The 17824-nt window shown below is 41.7% G+C and overlaps 1 protein-coding gene across 1 annotated transcript in view; it reads left to right on the top strand.

Annotated features, from left to right (window-relative positions):
- The first annotated feature begins 366 nt into the window (after nucleotides 1-366).
- wnk1b (WNK lysine deficient protein kinase 1b) overlaps nucleotides 367-17824 on the top strand; it is a 112882-nt gene continuing 95424 nt past the window's right edge. Inside the window, 2 exon segments of the mRNA XM_042511329.1 lie at nucleotides 367-912; nucleotides 4468-6065. Of these exon segments, the coding sequence (XP_042367263.1) occupies nucleotides 5118-6065 (948 nt within the window). The 5' untranslated portion in view covers nucleotides 367-912; nucleotides 4468-5117.

Here is a 17824-nt window from a genome sequence, read left to right as displayed (position 1 = left end):
AAACTATTTCAAGTACTCTATGAAAAAAAATAATTTATTAAGGCTATTGATTACAATTGATTACTATTTTAAGTTGGGTTAAAAAGCCATATTTACAAATGCCAAAAGAAGGCATTCCTGCACGGGGAAAATATACAATAGTTAGACGTAACCTGTGTGTGTGTGTGTGTAGTGTGTTGTAAACACTGTTTAAAAACACACACACACAGAGGTCATCAGTGTGTTTGGGGTTTTTGACGATAGATATTTTTGTTTTAATTTGAAAGGACAGCTCTTTTCCTGTATGATCCGGGTTTAATGGAGACCGCTTGACGCGGCACGTCTGTGTGAAAGCAGTACCGTCGCCTTGTCGAGTCATCGCCAGAGAAGAGCAGAGAGCAGACGGAGCCGCCGTCCTATGGCTTGAAAACAGGGAATAACTGTGGATCACAGCGGATTTATTGCACCACACAAGCCAAGAGGAGCGAAGCAGTGGCCACAGGAGCGGACTGGATGTTGATGCGGATGAGGATAAAGCATCTTTGAGTGAAACAGTGACCGTTTTGGTTGCAGAGACCCGGACACAGACAACACAGAGACAGACAGAAAGAAGTACCAGAGCCGCCGCGACAACAGCGAGCGAACTTGGCTTCTCTGCCCGGTGGGAGGTGTCTGTCTGTCGGCTGCTACTCATACCGCTCACCGCTACGCTGTTCGGACCTTTTTGAGAAGGATAACGTTAAGTTATTTTTTTTGTAAATAGCGTCTTTTTTCGGGGTTTTCGGCAACCAACTGTGGCTTTAATGTGACGCACTATACTGACATTTGTGCTGTGTCGAAGCGGACCCCCACTGCAGAGGAGTTAAGGGCTTTTAAATCAAGTTTTACCTTTATTTTTCTGCGGTGCCATCACAACCAACACCAATGTAATAGGTAACGGTACATTTTTTGGTTTATTATAATGCTTTATATAAATCGTGACTGTTTTGCTCGCGTATTGTTTTTGCCTTTAGGCAAAGTTAGCTGCATAGCCTCGTTTTTTTGAGTTCCTCAACAGGCAGCAGTGAGCCCCTCACTGCACGGTCTGCTGCTCAGTTTGTACAAAGCTGACGATTCAGGACATTTAAAATAGTCTTGCACTCTTTCCAGCCCACATAGTAACTTATTTTTTAAGCATTTAAATGCATGTTTTTACGCAACTTAATATATACATTTTGTCACGTTAGCCTGTATCACCAGTAAGCTCCTTAACGACTGCCATGCACCCGGGACTTTTTAATTGCTCCTGTGCTCCTTTTAACAGGATGAACATCTTTTTTAAATCAGGTTTTAATGATCCGAGCTTAACGAATGGATTTCATTTAATTGTTGGCGTGCACTAGTGATGTATTGATGCTTATCACAACAAATCCTTTACAGTTTTATAATAGTTTTGATATTATTTTGTAATTCTAGCCTTCTACTTCTATCTGAAAGTAAGTTTGACCAGCCAGTTTTGGCCATGCTTTAATGTTTACATGCAGTTTATTTGACAGGAAACCTGCTAACGGAACCTATGCCACCTGCAAAAACAGCAAAACATGTTTTATTCATCAGAAACTGTATAAATTATATGTTCTATAACAGCTGCAAACCAATACTTTTTATACTTTAGTTGCAAAACATTTTAACATTTGCGTAATATAGGCTGATCTAAGGTGGCCAGACCAACGTAGCTATGAAAGGACAGCTCCGATTGGTTGAAGCATCACACGTGATAATTTTGTGTTCTTACCTGTCACGTGAAAATCATTCAATATTTACATTAAGTAATAACAATGTTGCAGAATTTACCTTAAAATTATCTAAGGTAAATTAGATAGCTTTTGTTATAGGTTTTAAATTAAATTTTAATTTACTAATTTGGTTCTGTTTTCTGGCTGCTCCTGTGTAAAATTTTAAATGCTTCACCCACTAAAATGTCAATTTGTAAATCAGTTAGATACACTGTGTTACCTTGACTTTGTGAAGAAAATGCAGTTTTTTTCATGTGCCTCCACAGAAAAAGGCGAACACAGTGATTAACTGTTTTTTTGGGGACCCTGTTAAGCAATAGCAAAACTTAAAATGCATTTTCACCAAAATGTTACTATTTGAAACTCAACCGCAAGTGAAACTTAGCTATGCTCTCTTCAAAGCCAGACTCTGATACTAAGATTTTCAGTGAAAATGCATGTGTTTGGATAGTAGTGATACTGCGAAAGTTATGTGAGTTTATAAGAAGTTGTTTTGATATAGTTTTGCTGTTGTTGAACAATCAATAAATTCAGGTATCAGTATGTTAGCTATTTTCCATAGAGGCTGGCAAAAAAAAAACAGATATCTTAATGAATTCAGGGTAACATGGCATGACTAATTGATGTTCAAATGGTCATTTTTTTTGGGTGAAGTATTCCTTTAACTGTATATGGAAGAGGAGTTACACCGAACAACACCCCCTTGCTGGTGTGAGATCACTACAAAAACATCTTCTCATGGCTCATTTCTTAAATAAACTACATGTCATAATCACAACAACAAAAAAGCCAGATGCTTTTCTACTAGTGGTTAAATAAATGACTTCTCTTAACCCCTAGAGCTGTCAGGTGTCATTAAATGCCAAATAGGGATTACTGTAAGAGAAAACCGGTTCATAGCATATCATTATACAAACATTTATATATATTAAAAAAATATACAAAGCTGCACAGGAGAGATTTTACTAAAGAGAAGGTAGAAACAGCTCTCAGACTGTACCTGCTGGTGGCTTTAAGGCACTACTGTGACCTCTTCAGTGCTAACCCTTCACCTACTTCTCTTAACTGAGACAGTATACAGTAGCCTATTGGGACAAATGAAGCCATCAGGACAAATTTAGCCCAGTAAGATTTAAAAGTATTCTCTGAACAACAACATATGTCATGTTCTGTGTGCTGCAGAGGAATTTGACTTATTAACTTGAGATCCTTTCTTGCAGACTGTGCAGACTATGTTTTGCTATGAACGGGTCATACACCATCAGGGCTGATATATGTGAAATTGGTTTTTGCAGTTAACAGACACACTTTTAGTCTATGCAAAGTTGCTTTAAATCCACAGTTATAGGGAACAGATTTAATTGAAAAAACTATCTATGATTAAACAAATAATGTGACAATTTCTGCATGTTTCTTTGTGCCTCAATGGAGTTAAGTCTTGCACATACATGAATTAATTCACTTTGAATGAAGCATAATTCCTCCCACTTAGGTAGCTTTCTGTAGTGCAATTTGGCAGTGTGCTACACTTGAGCACTTCTGTGGTTCTGTGTAGTGGTTCTATCTCTGTCACTCTGAGTGCCCCCTCTCCCCTGTCGTGCTAAGCTGTTGAATTGCCACAGAGTCGCCTAAACTTGAGGTCCACCCGTCAGTGGTGACTTTGGGCTAAATTTGGAGCATCGAGCAATTAGGCACACACACTGCTGCATCACTCCTCTGCATTAACTACACAGGGGCAATTTGGAAGGAAAGGTTGGGGTGGGATGTAGCTCTCTTTCGTGTTAACAAGCTCGAGTTGAAGATTAAAGGTCCAGTGTGTAGGATTTAGGGGGATATTTCTTTCTTTTGTGTATAATCACCTGAAAAAATAAATCCTTGTGTTTTTGTTACACCAAAATTGAAACCTACATAGAGGGCAGAGTCCAACATTTTTCCACTGTAGCCAAGACCAGACAAACTTAACACTGGCTTTAGATAGGCCTATTCAAGTTTTTGCATTTTCGCAATGGCCAAACAGCATTAGAGAAAGTACGTCTGCCCCCCTGAAAGTCTGAGAATTCCAACCACGCTTTGCTCATGGAAGAAGTTTCAGCTGATTGCAATCCACAATCCTCAACACTCGATGCAAATAAATCCTTCATAGTGTTCCTTGAAAGATTGTGCTGGGCTCAACCCAGGTCAGATATTCAGTGATAAATCTCAAATCAAGAGACTTTTGGGGGCTCAAAGTCTGGTTAATCCTCCGACAGCCAAACTAGAATAATGAATTGCTTAAGACAGTGCTTAAATGAATGAGAATAGTCACATTTTGGCGTATCAAACCCTTTTTCTTTAGATTCACTATTTTACCAACCAAATTATTGAGGAAAAGAATGTTTAATTTGGGATTTCATATCTGCTTAGTGGTTGGGGAAGCTGACAGATTTGTCATTTGCAACCAAAAATTGCAGCGTTTGGCTGATTTTCATTTCCCACTCTGCCTCTGTCACTCATTCTGCTGGTCACTGGCCAAATAGTGGTAAAATGTTGTTGTATCTGGCAGTATGTTCTAGTGGCCACTCTAGCGGGGAGCCTCATTTGGGGGTCGCTTTAGTTGGTTGGGTTAGTTGTCAAGTGGAAGCAGATGATGAATTTTGTGCTGATTGGTCAGATATATTAAGAAAAGGCAGTTTAAACTTACAGCTCTCCTCCTTCTCTTTTTTTTTATTTCCAGGGACAAGGGCTGAAGCAGATCAAGCCGGGCCAGGCTAGGCCAGGCTAGGCCTACCTAGCCTTCTGTCTGGCCTTACCAGAAAGTCCAGCGACCTCTCCAGGGTGTCCAATCCTCAACAAGCAGGACTGCTCTTACAAAAACTTCACCAAACCTCCAAGTCAAGCTGTAACAGACTGGATTCCAAACATATTTTGCTTTATCAGCCTGCGGGAGGCCACACTGGTCTGTTATATCTCCAGTCTTTCCATGTCGTGGATGTCCCTCTCTGGATGTTGGCAACAGGATGGATTCGGGTGTTAATTTGACGGTTGTCACCACATTGCAGTGCTTGCACCCCCCCTCTATTGACTGGCTTTCGTCCCCTCCCTCCCCAATCTTTGAGCGAAAGCCCCTGCCTCTCTCTTGGGGCTTCCCTGAGCCCTGTACAGAAGGGCCTTGTAGGAACTGTAGGTTGTCTTGTTGAAACAGTTGACATTGTGAAGCGGCGGAAGAGTTACTTATCCCTTTTCTTTTTCCTGGAGTTTCATCGGCGGCTGGAGAGCTTTTCGTGTGAAAAAAAAGCTTGCTAGTAGAAATTGTTGCCCACATACATAACAAGTCCTTATTTATACGTACAGAATTAATTTTTGTGGTCAAAGCCTTGTGGAAGAATGTCCGAAAGCAACGGCAAAGCGGTGAAATTCATTGCCCCGGCCCCCCCTCCTCCCTCTGCCTCTCCCTGTCCATCACCCCAGTCCCCCCCTAAGAATGTGAACGGCTCTGCTAGTTCAGACTCGCATGTTGTGGAGAGGCTCAGCGGACACCCTGAGGTCCAACGTCGGCGCCACACCATGGATAGAGACTCTAAAATAGCAGAGCACCGTTTCTTCCGCCGGAGTGTCATTTGCGACTCCAACGCCACAGCTTTGGATCTGCCCAGCAAGGCGGCTGTTATACTCACCTCACCTCCAGACTGTGAAGGGCCTCCCACCTTCTTATCACCACAGCCCTCAGGTTCTGGACCTGGGGTTTGTGATGCCGAAGGTGGCAAGGTCCCAAGATATGTGCAAAGCTCGGCCCTTCAGCCTGGTGTTGGGCTCAGTGGGCCTGTCGCAGAGGGGCACATAGCAAATGCTGAGGAAGTTTTCAGTGAGGGCAGTATCACTGTTGCTGATCCCAAAAGTAGTACTGCTAAAGAACATGGTGCAGATGGGGCGGTAAAAGAGCCCAGCCCGACAGTATTGGATGTTACCGACAGAACTGCAGGCAAACAGCCTGATGTCACATTGCGTCCCAGAGGCTTGGAGGACACGCAACAAGTGGCAAAAGATAGAAAAGCGATAGAACACGTGGACGGGGGTTGTGTTAGTAGTCCAAATGACGAGAAAGAGAGGGAGACGGAGGAGGAGAAGGGGCTAGCCAAAGCACGGGCAGAGCAGAGGGAGGCCGAAAAACGAGTGCAAGAGGATATAGAGGAGGCGGAGACAAAAGCTGTGGGGACCTCACCAGATGGGCGCTTCCTAAAATTTGACATTGAGATTGGAAGAGGGTCCTTTAAGACTGTGTACAAGGGCCTGGATACGGAGACGACAGTGGAGGTGGCGTGGTGTGAACTCCAGGTGAGTCCGTAAACTGTCAGGTCTTCAGGGCCTTTGCTCTGTCGCCTCCTTTTTTATCTGGCTTTAATTGAATGTCATTTTGTGGTTGTGGTCGTCCCTAAGGTAAATCCCATTCAGGTGCTGATTTTAATCTCTTTTTATTATTTCTTTCATGTCCTGTTTCTACCTTGAGATTGTGAAGTTACTGATATGTGAGAACTCCCTGCTCACCCAGATGCTTTTCCTTTTCATGATATGAGATCACCATCTGATTGAGACTGAGATACTGGTTCAGATTGCATCTAGGCTAAAGTTTGATGTTTTGATTTTTGCTGCATTTTAGTTAAAGCGTGACTAGTTTAGAAGGGCTGTCGTCCTACCTGCAGGCGGCAAAGTGCAACAGTTGGGGAAACATTTAGATGTTTCCCATCAACAAGATGTGCAACACCAAAGAGGTTGTTCATGTTCATGGTTTGGCTCAGTTTAGCTCACTTTTGAGTGTCCTTGCTTTTAATTGCAGATTTCCTCTTGAGCTCTATGTCTTCACTTAAAGTTGTGTTACGCTGTGAGTGAATTTGAGTGCCCTGTTACATTGACATCACCGTAGCTGTCATATTTGTCTTCCAGAGATGCTCACACTGTTGTTTTTGACTATAAATGATGGATTCCACCGCTTGAAAATATTTGGTTGGCTGTTTATAATGTTTTTACATCATTGGCCTGTTCTTGCAGCAGCTGCTTGGCCAAATTTGTATTTGTAAAATGTTGAAACACAGTTGAGTCTTGCCAAAATCCTGTCTTTGGTTACTCTGATTTTTGCATGAAAATCTGGCAAACCAGGGAGTAATGGTGCAACTCCTGCATGTCACTTTTGATCAGACACTTCTTTTCTTATTACTCATGGTTTTGTTTTTTCGTTGCCACATCCTTCACTTGCTCAGAGCCTCTCGTATCAACGGTTGATTCTTAAAATGTGTGTGAAAGGATGCTGCAGTGCGTCCGGTTACGACTACCACAAGTTGCATAAAGGAGCCCTGAATGAAGAAGAGGATGCAGAACAATCAAGGCCTAAAAAAATTAGTGTTTGATTTCCTGATTGCTGTTGCAGTTTGTTATCTGTAAAATGTAGGATGAATTAGCAGGACAACAGTATCCCAAAGGTTAATGGCTAATGTTGAAATCCCCAGACTGTCTGAGAAATTCAGGGTACTGAAAGTGAATAAGTGACATTGTTTCATCCCTCACCTACTTTTCCCAGTCATGGTGCCCTTGAACAGGACAGATTTACTTCTCTATCTGCTCCAGTATAATCTCTCTCCGTGGCTATAACCAGCCTGGCTCTACTGTGTAAAGCTCTCTGTTTGTAAAGGTTTGCAAAAAAAAAAAGACTGCATCTTGCACACAGTGTGAAACATGAGACAGGATGGCACACGGTTCACCACAGGATGCTGTTGCTACATTTTGGTGCACTGATGCAACTTCTGCCATAAGTGTGTGTGTTTCAGAAAGCAAGAGAGGGACAGAAAGTGTGAGCAAGACACGCGCGGAGGAGTTAGATGTGTTTATGTTGGCTGGAAGGAGTGTCTTTGCAGCTTGTCTTATCGACAAGCGTTCACAGAGACAGAAGTGCGTTCAGTTTTTGGAGAATAACAGTCTCAGTCATATGACACTCAGGGCTCTGACTGAGCTGAGGTTTTAGCAGAAGAAGAAAACAATGACATGGACTCATGTGGAACTGCTTGCCCTGATGAAACACTTGTAACTGTGCCAGAAGAAGAAATTTACAAGATCAAATTTTGGCTTTTTAACTTTTTTTAGTACAGTTTTTCTGTAGAATGACAGGAAATATTAGGGAAAGGGGATAACACAATTAGCCACATACCGATGGTAATTTGTAATACGTCAGAAATCACAGAGAAGTTTTTTTTTTCTCCTTGTGGATTGAAAGGCATGAATAACCTAGGCTAGCTTTTCTGTCCTGCTCCACATTTTCAGCATACTTAAGTTAAATTAATTAGAATCATAAAAGTACATCGAGGTGAGACTGTTTTCTGTGCAAATCTGCATGTGTTTGTGTCTCTCAGTGTGCAGTTATTTCCTGCGGGGCTGCACGGTTGTTTTCTTGTCATCTCCATCACAAGATGCTCCTCGAGTCCTCCTGAATCCCAGGAGCTAAAATCAGCTTCGCCTGATGCCCTGCGTCAAGGAAACACCAGCTTGTTTATCAGAAAACAAAGCCTCTGTCGAGCCTTCTCACTCTGCCTCTTTCTTTCTCGTTCTGCCTCTCTTGCTTGTCAAAGAAGGAAACCGAATGTTTTGGGTCAAATGGGTGAATTGGTGAAGTATTGCAAGTATCACATGTAAATATTTTGAGTAGAAGATGATATATACTAGTACATGTTTAAAAGCAAATAAAAGCTGCATCCTTACTCCAGGGCAGCAGAGCTGAGGTGAAACGGTGAGACTGTCCAGAGGTCTTTATCAGGTCAGATTCAGAACTTGGATTGATTTTAATAATGATTTCAGTTTGGTTAAATAATCTAAAGATAAATCGGAAGATACATCAGTGATTTAATGCAAATGGGGTATTGAAAATGCCCTCGATCACTGGAATGAAAAGTTCCATTAAACATTGTATACTGCATGTGTTATATAAGGGTATTGAAGGCCTGCGGTGACTCGGCTATATGCATGCAGAGACAAGTACATTTCTGCAGAGCCGGGCTATAATCCGGTGAGTGTGTGTGTGTGTGTGTGTGTGTCAAAGATGACTGAGCAACTGCTGACATGTGGCAGAATGGTGGGAGTAATGTTACATACACACACACACACACACACACACGCACAGACACACACATAACAACCAATCACATTCACTCACTGGGTGGGCATGGGAACTAGAGATCTGTGGGAGTAGTGATCATCTGGAACTTGTCGGTTTTCCGGGCAAATGTGCGTTTGTACGTATATGTGTGTGTGTGTGTCGGTGTGTATCTGTGTGTCTGTCTGTGTGTGTCTTTTCATCCGTGTAATATGTTTAAATTCTAGTATGTGTGTGTTTTCAGAGGGAGATTCGGGGGGTTGTGTCTTTACATTCTTGTGCACATGATCCAAAGCAGGTTAACTTCTGTTTTACTTTGAGAGCGCTTAGATGGATGGACGCAGAGGAAGAGAAAGAGGAGGGGGAAAGAGCAGATAGTAGAGCGGATAGTTTGCTTAAGCTTTAGTTAAGAAATAGATTGATGAACAGATAGAGGGAGTGGAGAGACAGGAGGAAGGTCACTCAGTAGCTTATCTGAAGGTGCTTTGTTAGATTGGGTGGAAGATGATGGATGGGAAAGAAGAGGCTGACGCAGTTCTCCTGGAATGAGAGAAAAAGGAGAAAGAGAAATGTTTGTCATCAGTTTAATCTTGAACCTAGAAATAGCTTTAGTGTTGATGATTTTTTTGTTAAATTACTTGAAAATTGAGGTTGATCGATGGTCGATATTTAAAGGCCAATATAATGGAGATAGTTACGAACAGGAAAAAAGCCTACAGCCAATGAATTGGTCAATATCACCCCCACCTCCTACCTCCTGACGAAAAACAGTGTGACAGGAAATGGTGTGAAAATAGAAGGTTTGATGCTGATAGATTGTTGTAGGAGTTATTGTCGCTGCAGCAGATAACCAAACATCAATACTGTTACTATCTGCGTGTTTGTGGTTAATGAAGTGGCAAGAATGGTGAATGAATTGTGGGATGAATTCATTATTGTGTAGCATCTCAAATTTAAGGAATTGCAACTTTTGTTTTGTTTTATTGCACTGTTAATGAAATTTTTGGGGGATTGGGACTGGTTGGTGAGACCAAACAAGCAGTTTCATCACTGTGGCTTCAAAATCACTTGAGGACAGCAGTGAGCTGTTAGCACGCAATCAAAACAACTTCCACCAAGTGACAACAGAAGTGCATACATGCTCCATAAAACTAGGATAAAGTTAAGAGAATGAGTCAACTACAAGGCAGTAAGAGGGGGGTAAAGAAAGGAGAAGAGGGCAGGGGATGGAGGGAGGAGGGGTAAAGGGCAAAGTTCAGCCCCCTTGTGTGTGAGGCGATCACTAGGAGCCTGTTCAGCATTCAGATACCTTTAGTAGAGGGGGTATGACAGAGATGTAAAAGAGCAAAAGGGGATTAAATGGGAAAAAAATTAGAACAGAAAATTGTGTTTTTGAGAACTTTTGGAGCACATGTGGTCGGAGGTGATCAGGTGTTGGCAGCGGGAAAGCTCAAGAGTGGGAGTTTAAGAAAGAGGGTGGTGCTCGTGTGGGGAGTTCAGTGGGAGAATAGAGAAACGGGAAACATGGGGAGGAGGGAGGGAGGGAGGAAAAAGTGGGAGAGAAAAGACAAAGGAAATGAAAAGGGAGGATGAGGGGGAGGGAGAGGAGCAGAGAAACTGAGGATGAAAAAAAGAGGGACCCCCGAGTCCTTGTGTGTGTGTGTGTGTGTGTGTGTGTGTGTGTGTGTGTGTGTGTGTGTGTGTGTGTGTGTGTGTGACCTTAGGCTCTTAGCTCCACTGGCACTCAAAGACCTTGAAAATTCTCTCTCAACAGCTACACAAGGCGGATTAGCCCCCTCCTCACACATACACAAGCACACACGTACACTTTTGGGGCTCCGAGGCTCTCCTCCAATAACGGTCATTCAGTCGGTGCCTTCGGAGGGAAACTGGGCTCAGACAGCTCTGTTGGAATATGCAAGTATTGCACCAATGCAGAATATTTGTGTTTTTTCATCAAACTCATAAATTCTTATTGTTTTTTTTTATTGCAATTTCATTCTTTTTGTATGTGAGGAGTTGTATTACTAAGTCATATCACTGCTGTCTCCTGACATATGCAAAATTAATCTAACAAGGCTAATAAATATGGCTCACTGTGTCCAATTTTAGCATTGCGGCACTTTGTTTATAGTGATGACCCATTTTAACCTGGTACTGGCCTAAAATCGGCCCATGTGCTGGTAGAAGGCCAGAGGGAGGGAGAAAAGATTAGGTTGGAGGAAGGGAAGCGCAGAGTGAGGGAGAGCTGGAGCAAAAAGAAGGGCATTGAGATGTTTATGAAGAGTGTTTATCATATAAAAAGTTTTATGTCCCAAAGGCAGTTTCACTGAACTATTTATTATCTGTTACAACTTTATCTCAAATTATAAATGCAAATGACGAGGCTTCGCCTTCACAGAAAGTGTCTGTATACATTTTTAAGATAATGGAAAAACAGCCTTTGCAAAAACTAATATTACGCCCAGCAGATATCATGCATTTGGTCGTGTGCATGAGTGTGTGTATCTGTCTGTCTGCAGTAAATTTTGCCAACTATTGGACTATCAGTCTCGTATTTCTTGTGCACATGTACGATTGTATGCTCAAAGACCTCTCGTAGTTACAATTATTCACAACTGTTAAAAAAACCCCAACTGTGTTATTGATTGTTTTATACCATCATTGACTGCTGACTCCTCACTCCTCTTAACCGATCGATTAGGGACACAAGTTTTCTAAAAGTCGACTCGGCTTAAAAGCAAGCTATATAGTTTACATAGTCTGCTGTACGCCGCGTTTTTGCTTTTGTCATGGCTCAAAAAGTTACATCCATCAAATAGTTTGTTCTTATTTTGAAACCGAGCATCTGCAAATAAATTCCAGACTCTTCTGAAGTTAGGTGCAATACGAAATGAATAAATCACCTTTTTTGTTATCTTCACCGACATCTTAATGGAGCCAGGAGGGACAATTCCACAAAGCACAGCTCTTCCACATTTGGGCTGCTATGGCTGCGCCCCGGTTTGTTCTGTCTGCTGCTTATAATTATACAGGGTGCGTTTCAGTGTGTTTGTTTGGGAAAAGGCAATTTTCATTTAATAGCACAGTTCAAAGCCAAAGGCAATTCAAGTCGATTAATTGTTGTTACTTCCTTCTTTCTTGTGCCGTAGCCTACATATAAAGTTGATACCGTTCAAAGTCCAGTTATAAATGACATCGATCAAAGACTTGTGGCTGCGTTTTAGTTAATAAAAATACATTAATCCTTGTTATTATATTGTATCCTCTGAAACTAGCTGTGACGTATCTGCTGAAAATACAAGAATTGTCTAGAGTGGCCATGATCAGCTCCGGCAGCCGCATAGTGGACATCCATGCACTTTCCTTGTTGTTGTTGTTGTTATTATCATAACTATTATATCACATAAACTGTCCTGCCACATGATTTCCAGTCTTAAATGACACAGTTGGAATTGGTGAAGTATCGCATGTGAATATTTTGAGTAGAAGATGATATATACTAGTACATGTATAAAAGCAAGTAAAAGCTGCATCCTGGTTTTTCTGAGAGATAAATATCCACAGATTACTCCAGGGCAGCAGAGCTGAAGTGAAACGGTGAGACTGTCCAGAGGTTCAGATTTCCCTGACAAAACAGCACACTGCAGCTGTGTCAAGCCTTTGGCAGAGGCCAGCTCTCACTGCTGATTGATTGTGAAGTTTCTATAAAGTAGTATTAACCATCCCCCTAACCCTGTGTTTGCAGTTTTTTCTTGTAAAATGTTTGAAATGCTGTCTAAAAATAATTTACTCAGTTTCTGTTTTATTAGTAGCAATTAAGCAAATGTCATCAGAAGTCTGTATATGAGGTCATGTGTGTATGCAGTGGGGGTGTGGCTGTGTGTGTGTGTGCACATACTGCAGCTAGCTTTGAGGATTGTTAACTTATTCATTTGGCTGAGCCTCGCTGCAGATGAGCTCAACTGTTTAATAATAGACAACTTAAAGTGGAAATGTTTTTTAAACTTGCAGGGTATTTCCTGTGTTTTTAATGTGATGGACAGATGGTTGGTTTTGAAGACTGAGCAGATCAGGAACCACCTGAAAAAAGAATTTAAAGCTGGAATTTGCTTTTTCATTGCTGAAGTCAGGAAGATGGAAAATCCCCACCAGACAGTTGTTGGTAAATGGAGTAGGTCTGTGCAGATCAGCTATCAATCATCATCATGATAACGCCGCTCGTAAAGCTGTAATTCTTCTCTAATAAGTCCTGCTGTAAAACAGTGAATGTTGAATCTCAACTCAAGAATCTAGCGGTCACCAAAGCCAAACAAGTTTACTTCCTGCCATATAAACTGCAGGAATGACTGGTATTTCAAAGAATTTTTAGTGTCAAAGTGAGAGTGCCGTAACCTTTTACACACACATAACTCCGACAAATCAAACACTGACACACTCGTGCATAAACACACAAAGCGAGATGTGTAGTTCAGATATATTAAAGCTTCAAAGCTCAGGCAGTTGGATTTATGAGTGATAAAACCAAAAAATGCCATGGGCTGAGGTCACCAAGTGTTCAGCTCTGATGTTAGATAATCTGCAGATGACAGAGGATAAGAAGAGGACATGAAGGAAAGCTCTTTTTTTCATTGATTTTATTGCTCATTATAATATTCAATCTTCCTCTTGCTGTGTCTTTGTCCTGCCACAGTTCATACTGACGCTCTGCCTCGCTGCCTCTGTGTCTCTGTCATGTGTCAGTAACCAGCTGCGAGCAACAAAGGAGGGGAGACAGAGAAGCTGACACTTCCTCATATGCAAACTGTCCCTGCACAGTACTTCCTTCCCTCTGTGCAATCATGTGTTTGTGTGTGCACACTCGAGTTTCCCAGAACGCTAAACAGTAAGGTCAGGCTGCCTTGCCTTTAAGAATTTCATTAGTATTGATTTCAGTGGAAGGTCATAGTGTTACATGGCCTAAGTGCTGTTTCCAGTTGTGTTATAAGTGTCTAGACCTTCACGCAGTAAAAGTGTTATAAATGCAATGAATAAAATGATGTTTTAAAGGTTCAGTGTGTACGATTTAGGGGGCTATATTGGCAGAAATGGAATATGATATAATAAGTATGTTTTCTTTAGTGTATAATTACCTGGAAATAACAATTATTGTGTTTTTGTTACCATAGAATGAGCGGTTTATATCTGCACAGAGAGCATGTCTTCATTGCTGGAGTCTGCTATGTTGCACAACCATGTTTCTACTGTAGCCCAGAGCACTAGCTTTAGATAGCACCATTCAGATTTTGGCATTGGCTTCCAGTTAGCAGTACTTTCATGATGAGAGCATTGAAAAAAGACTGATTTGTGACGTCGAACTGTTTTTTTCAGTGATTTTACTGGTTTAAATAACCAGGTTCAGAGCTGTCATTGGTTAACCGCAGAGAATATTTTCGACCAGTTACAATTTTGAGCTCTAAAACCCCTCTACCATTGTTAATTATTTTATCACTCTTAGCTCTGTTACCACTGTTTGTTTGCATGGCTTGTGGCGCTAACTGATTTAACAATGCTGAAGGGGTTTTGCACTCAAAGTGAAGCCGCTTACTAACGCGGGGACACCGGAGGGCTGGCATAATGTTTTTCGCAGCAACGCGCTCTGCCACAGGGAGAGCTGATGATTGCCGAATGAGCAGCACCATTAGCTAGCTAATGTTAGCACAGTGCAGAGCAGCTGAGGAACCAGTGGAGACTGAAGGCTGGGCAGTCGACATGTTTCAAAAATGTTAACGCAGCTGTCTGTCAGCAAAGCCAACAGAAACTAAAACAAGAGTCAACACATTTAAATCACAAAACATCACAATGCCTTTGAAATGCAGCATTAAAGCTAGCTGAGGTAATGGAGAACCAGACAAAAAGGAAAGGCTGCTTGTATTTCAAGTCTTTTTTTTTTATTTTTCTTAAGAATTGATGGGTAGAGTTCATGCTTGGCACATGGAGAAGTTTCAGCTGGTTGCAATCTGCAATCTAAACAGCTAGATGCCCTAAATCTTACACTCTGTTCCTTTAAAATAGCGCACTGTGTGCTGAGTAATTCCAATATAGTCAAAAATTCTGCACGTCATCTACACCTTCCACCCATGGGAGTGAAGCATTTTATCACACACACATAAATCTCACTTGATAGTGCTCAGGGATATGTGTGCTCACAGTTTAGTTATGTGTGACTGTGTGTGTGTGTGTGTGTGTGTGTGTGTGTGTGTGTGTGTGCTCAGAGTGAAAAATGATTGAGCTTTCTCCCTCCCCCTTTCTGTGTTTATTTAGAAAAAAGAGAGGGAAGTGCAATCCTGAAACCGGACTTTTGAGCATGTGTGCTTGTGCAAGTCAAAGGAGCTGAAGATGCTCAAGTGTTTTGGCTCCTTCTTTTTAAATAGTCATCCCGTGAATGAAAAGAGCTAAGAGAGAGAAACTGCTGAGGGTGTGTGTCTGAGGTTACATCACATTGAATGTATCCGTATGTGTGAGCATGCTGATAAGCACATAACTGTACTTTATGATAATGAGAGTGCAGCTTAATTGGAAACCGGGTGTGTGTTGACTCATGGAAAATCAATGTATGCTTACAGCTGATGCAGAGATTGTGTGTGTGTGAAGGGGTGAGTCGGGGACATTGAATGCATCAGGCAGATGTTAGATGACTTGCACAGTGAGACATGATGACATAGCTTAACGCTCTCTCTCTGTTTTTCTATTCTCTCTCATGAGTTCTCGCTTTCTTCTCCCCGTTTCAGCTTTGCTCTTTCCAATCACTCCTCCTTCTCTTTATCTCCTCCATCTATTCCTGCTCTTCTTGTTATTTTCCTTCTCTCATCTGTTTCTCTCTCCATCTTAATCCCCCTGACATCAATCTTTCCCTCCTTAAATTTCACACTGTTTTTGTCCAATTCCTCCTTCGCTGCTGCTCACTCATTCCCTCCGTCATTGATCTTTTTGTAATCTCCACTTTGAAGATTATTATCAAGGCATCTCTGATGTGCTAGACATTGCTGTGAGAGAGAGACGCAAAAACATTGCATATTGTGTGCGTAGCAATACAGGACCTGCATTTGAACCCACAACACTATTCAGCACTATATTCAGTGCTGTCTTTAAGGAAGGAATCTCTGTTATAATTTGGACATAACTGGCTACACACACACACACACACACACACACACACACACACACACACACACACACACACACACACACACACAGTAGCATGACTAAATGCAAGTGTGTGCCTGATTAGCGAAAAGAGGGTTATTGTTTTTCCACTTTTTATGTATTTTTTTGCCAGGAAACTGCAAAACAATACTGACATTGTGAGAATAATCATATCCTGGAAATTCAGAGCCACGATTGGCCAGCAGCTGCGGATCAGAGGCAGGGGATTGGGTCACGTTGTTTTGAGCCAGAAATGACAAATCTGGGATCAGATGTACAGCTTCTACTTCCCGAGACTGACTGAAACTGCAGTGGATGAACCGGAGACACCATATCATACACCGAAAATGTTACTGTTTAGCTGTAACCTGTTATTCAGAATAACTGAGAGAGCAGGTCCTCGATGATACTCTTTGGTTTAATTGATATGAAATTAGTGTCTGACTAAAGTGTCTCTCATATATAAAACAGCACCAGTCTGCCCAGTTCCCCCAGACAGGTTCAACGTGGCTCTGGTTGAAATGAAACCTATTTCAATTGTAGGACATTATCTGTAACCACTGTAATAATAGAAAACACATATTTCTAAACTAAATTAAACAGTTGGAAAACCAGAGTCTGTTTACATCTGGTATTATCATGTGTCTTGGGTGATCTGATCATAAGTGGACAGCTCTATGTCTTTGTGTTCAAACCTGGCAATATATGCATCTCCACATGCGTCTCAAGTAACTTATTGTAATAGATCTCGCTCACTCTATATGCAGATAAACATGTGAATCATTTCCATTTGCAAAGACCAATTTCTGTCTTTAACGAGCAGGAGATTTATCACACTATATGTGCACTTACAGTCTGTACTATTTCTAATGAATGCAGTTTTATTTAATCATAAGGCTGCATGCAGTGTATTGATTTGCAGCCCCTCTTTGTCCCGCCGTCTCTGTTCATGACAAGATGAGCGCTGCTAGGAGACTTCTGCTGCAGGAGTGTGAACTCCGTGCTGGAGGCGTTTAACGGTTGTTGCTGCTGTGTTAGCTCATGGTAACTGTGCAGATGTTGCTGTTCGCAAGGAGAGCGGCTCCGCAGACAGTTCTTCAGCTATGCGTCTGTGTAACTGCCCCAAAAGAAGGTTTCATTATCCAGTGGGATGTCAGATTAGCAAGCATGTCAGCTGAGTAGGCAGTCCATCAATGTGGCCCAGGACATATTAGCGTACACACTGCAGAAAAAATTAGGTACCTGCGAATGTGATCTGAGCGATCCAATCTCAAGACCCATTGGGAAAACATTTAGTGCATTCATATCTTTACTCAGAGCTGTCTACATGTGATCCAATCGCTCAGGACACATGTTTACACCAGGTATAAACAGGTACAGAATGACAGAGAAAGTGGGTATTTGGTGTCTGTGAAGAAAGCAAAGACGAAAGTGCAGCAGGGATTTATGAATGTAGTGGTATCACTACCCTTGTGCTAACATCTGGACTGATGTTGACTCGCTTCTCAAGCTGCAGAAATGATAATGCATCAGTGAGGATAAAGAGTTTGGCATTTAGATTCCATTTCCAGGTGTCATTAAGTCAGTTTTGAGAAATGTTGTCACCAGACAAAAGTGCTGCAATAGAAAATCTACTCAAAGCTTTTAATGCTGGGGTTTATCACTCTGCTGCCTCCATTTCTTTTCATCTATCTGTCAGCACTTCAGTTTCTCTCTGTTTCACAAAAATGTTTTCTGTCTTCTCAGTACATGCAACATTTATGGCAGGTCTGTC

Source organism: Plectropomus leopardus, chromosome 22 (assembly GCF_008729295.1).
Source record: "Plectropomus leopardus isolate mb chromosome 22, YSFRI_Pleo_2.0, whole genome shotgun sequence".
In the NCBI taxonomy this organism is placed as follows: domain Eukaryota; kingdom Metazoa; phylum Chordata; class Actinopteri; order Perciformes; family Serranidae; genus Plectropomus; species Plectropomus leopardus.
Note: the sequence above shows the minus strand (reverse complement) of the source record. Positions and strands in the feature narration are given on the sequence as shown.